We start from the raw sequence: 2,500 nt of genomic DNA, 5'->3' as shown, positions 1-2,500 counted from the left end.
GTACCTGTCAAATCTGGGGGATAGGCGGCAAGTGCACTGTAATTGTGATGAATGACTGTATGAAACCTAAACCATTGTGAGATGGTCATTTAAAACAAAAAACAAAAAAAACTCACAATTGTCATCACCATAACAGTCACTCAACTTGGCGTCTATACGATTGGATGGCTGTGACACAGGCTGTGCTTCCTTCGTTCAGCTCATTCACAAAATTTGTTCACTCAAATGACAATATGAAGGTATGTACTCATTCGTTTTGTATCATCTATCAGCACTGACAGCAAGAGTTATTTTCTTTTTTCACTTGCCTCTATTGCATTACCGCATAGATAGTTTTTTGGGTCTATAGCAGAGGAACACACACACACAATGTGAAATTATGTTGGCTATAAATGTCTATTCACCTGAATATTGACTTGCAGTGAGGGGGTGTCAAAAGCACATTTGCATTATTTCAGCTTCATATCTTTGATTAAAAGTGTTTTTGTTTGTTTGTTTTGTTAATGGATCTGTTCAAAATAGGGATCTTGCTACAATAAATTAATTTGTCTGACCCGGGTAGTTAGATAGGCCTCTAACATTTTCACATTTAACTTGAAGTTCGTGTTCATTGATATATTTTATTTAATATTTGCAATTTGTTTTTTTCGGATTATGATTCCCTACACCACCCAGGTCTGGAAGTTTGAGGATGGCGCTCTCACTCTGGACTCTCTAAGCATGAGGCCGTTACCTGGCAACAACGCTGACCAACAGCCGATACCTCAACCAATAAAAGAAGAACCCCTGGATGATGAAAGTGAAGCCTCATGGGACATGGAGTTACTTCTGTCTGACTGGGGCATCACATCGCCTGAACTCAACCTCTCTCTGGACTACACAACGACACAACGGCTTCCACAACTGGACGATCAAAGCGGACAGTACCATGAAGAAGGGGTGTTCAAGGACCCGGCAGGACCAGACAGGCTTCAAATGGGCAGTAGCAGTAGCATGGTTGAGTTGCTCTCCCCTGTGGAAACTGTTGGATCATCCCTACCAGAACTCTACAACCGGGGCTACAATGATGACCAACCAGGAAGGTCATTCCCCGCTCAGCTCAATGGGGATCAATTTAGTTTCCCCTCCGGAAGCACCTTGGAGAGACACAACAGCAGAGCCAATGTGGGCCTCAGTAAGGTCACATCATGGGACTTTGGACACTATTATCCCCAACACACCTCTATGGCGACTTACCCAGAACCCAGGTTTCTCCAAGCCCCTGGTGTTGGTGTTAGCGCAGACCCCAGGCAATACGGCTTCATCCCAAACTACGCCCCCCACCACAGTGGTCTATACCGCAACCAGAGCGACTACCGCCATAACGAAGCCTCTGGCCACTTCCTCCACTCACAGCCTTACCTGGCTGGATCGTTGCCGGCGCCCCTCACTGGCCCGGAGGGGAAGCGCAACCGTAAGGCGCCGGTGAAGAGGAGGGCGGCCATTCATGGGTGTGAATACCCCGGCTGTAGTAAGACCTACACCAAGAGCTCCCACCTCAAAGCACACCTCCGCACTCACACTGGTAAGAACGTAGGGAATGTTCACATGAGGATAACAGGCATAACTTAACTCAGGTGACAACTTGTGGATTCAGGATAATATACGTATGTCTTGTGTATTTAAAAGGGGACAACATACAGTCAACGAATATGATCAAATTCAATGTGCATACTTGGCTAATCACTTGCTAGTGGGCATCTATAATATATACGTCATATCATGCCAACTTCTTATCTTAGGGATAGTGGTGGCCTAGTAGTGGATAGTGAGTTGGACTGGTGATCAGATGGTCGTGAGTTTAAATTCCACCTGGGAACAATCCCTAAATTATTCCAGGGAGACAGGTCCCTATGATCTCGAATTGTAAATTGCTTTGGATAAAAGCGTCTGCTAAATGTAATGTAAATGTGATGTAATATTTTTGAATGTGTTCCGTTGTGTTCTCTGTCTCTCAGGAGAGAAGCCTTACCACTGTACCTGGGAAGGCTGTGGCTGGAAGTTTGCCCGTTCAGACGAGCTGACGCGTCACTATCGTAAACACACGGGCCAGAAGCCCTACGAGTGTCTGCTGTGTAAGAGAGCTTTCTCACGCTCCGACCACCTGGCCCTGCACATGAAGAGACACGCTTGAGATGCAGGTCCTCTGAGGTTATACACATTCACACACACACACACACACACACACACACACACACACACACACGCATGCAGACATGTTACTTAGACAAATGTACGTGTTGTAAGTCGCTTTGGATAAAGACGTCTGCTAAATGTCTAAAATGTAAATGTAAACATGTACGCAGACACGCACTCGCACAAATACACACACACACACACACACACACACACACACACACACACTGTCACTATGTATAAAGAAGAGTTGTCATGGAGAAGGTGTTGTGACCACACAGAGACTGAGGCATATGCACTGTACACACATTAAGGGCAACTAGCA

At 45.6% G+C, this 2,500-nt stretch overlaps 1 protein-coding gene across 1 annotated transcript; it reads left to right on the top strand.

Annotated features, from left to right (window-relative positions):
- Window positions 1-164: 164 nt before the first annotated feature.
- Window positions 165-2,173, top strand: klf1 (Kruppel like factor 1 (erythroid); the record flags this gene model as incomplete). Its single annotated transcript, XM_080522853.1, has 3 exons — window positions 165-239; window positions 676-1,564; window positions 1,998-2,173. The coding sequence occupies 3 exons, from the start codon at window positions 165-167 to the stop codon at window positions 2,171-2,173; spliced, it is 1,140 nt and encodes a 379-aa protein (XP_080378979.1).
- Between the last annotated feature and the right edge of the window lie 327 nt (window positions 2,174-2,500).

This window comes from Nansenia antarctica (assembly GCF_963989245.1).
Source record: "Nansenia antarctica genome assembly, chromosome: 2".
Classification (NCBI taxonomy): Eukaryota; Metazoa; Chordata; class Actinopteri; order Argentiniformes; family Microstomatidae; genus Nansenia; species Nansenia antarctica.
Note: the sequence above shows the minus strand (reverse complement) of the source record. Positions and strands in the feature narration are given on the sequence as shown.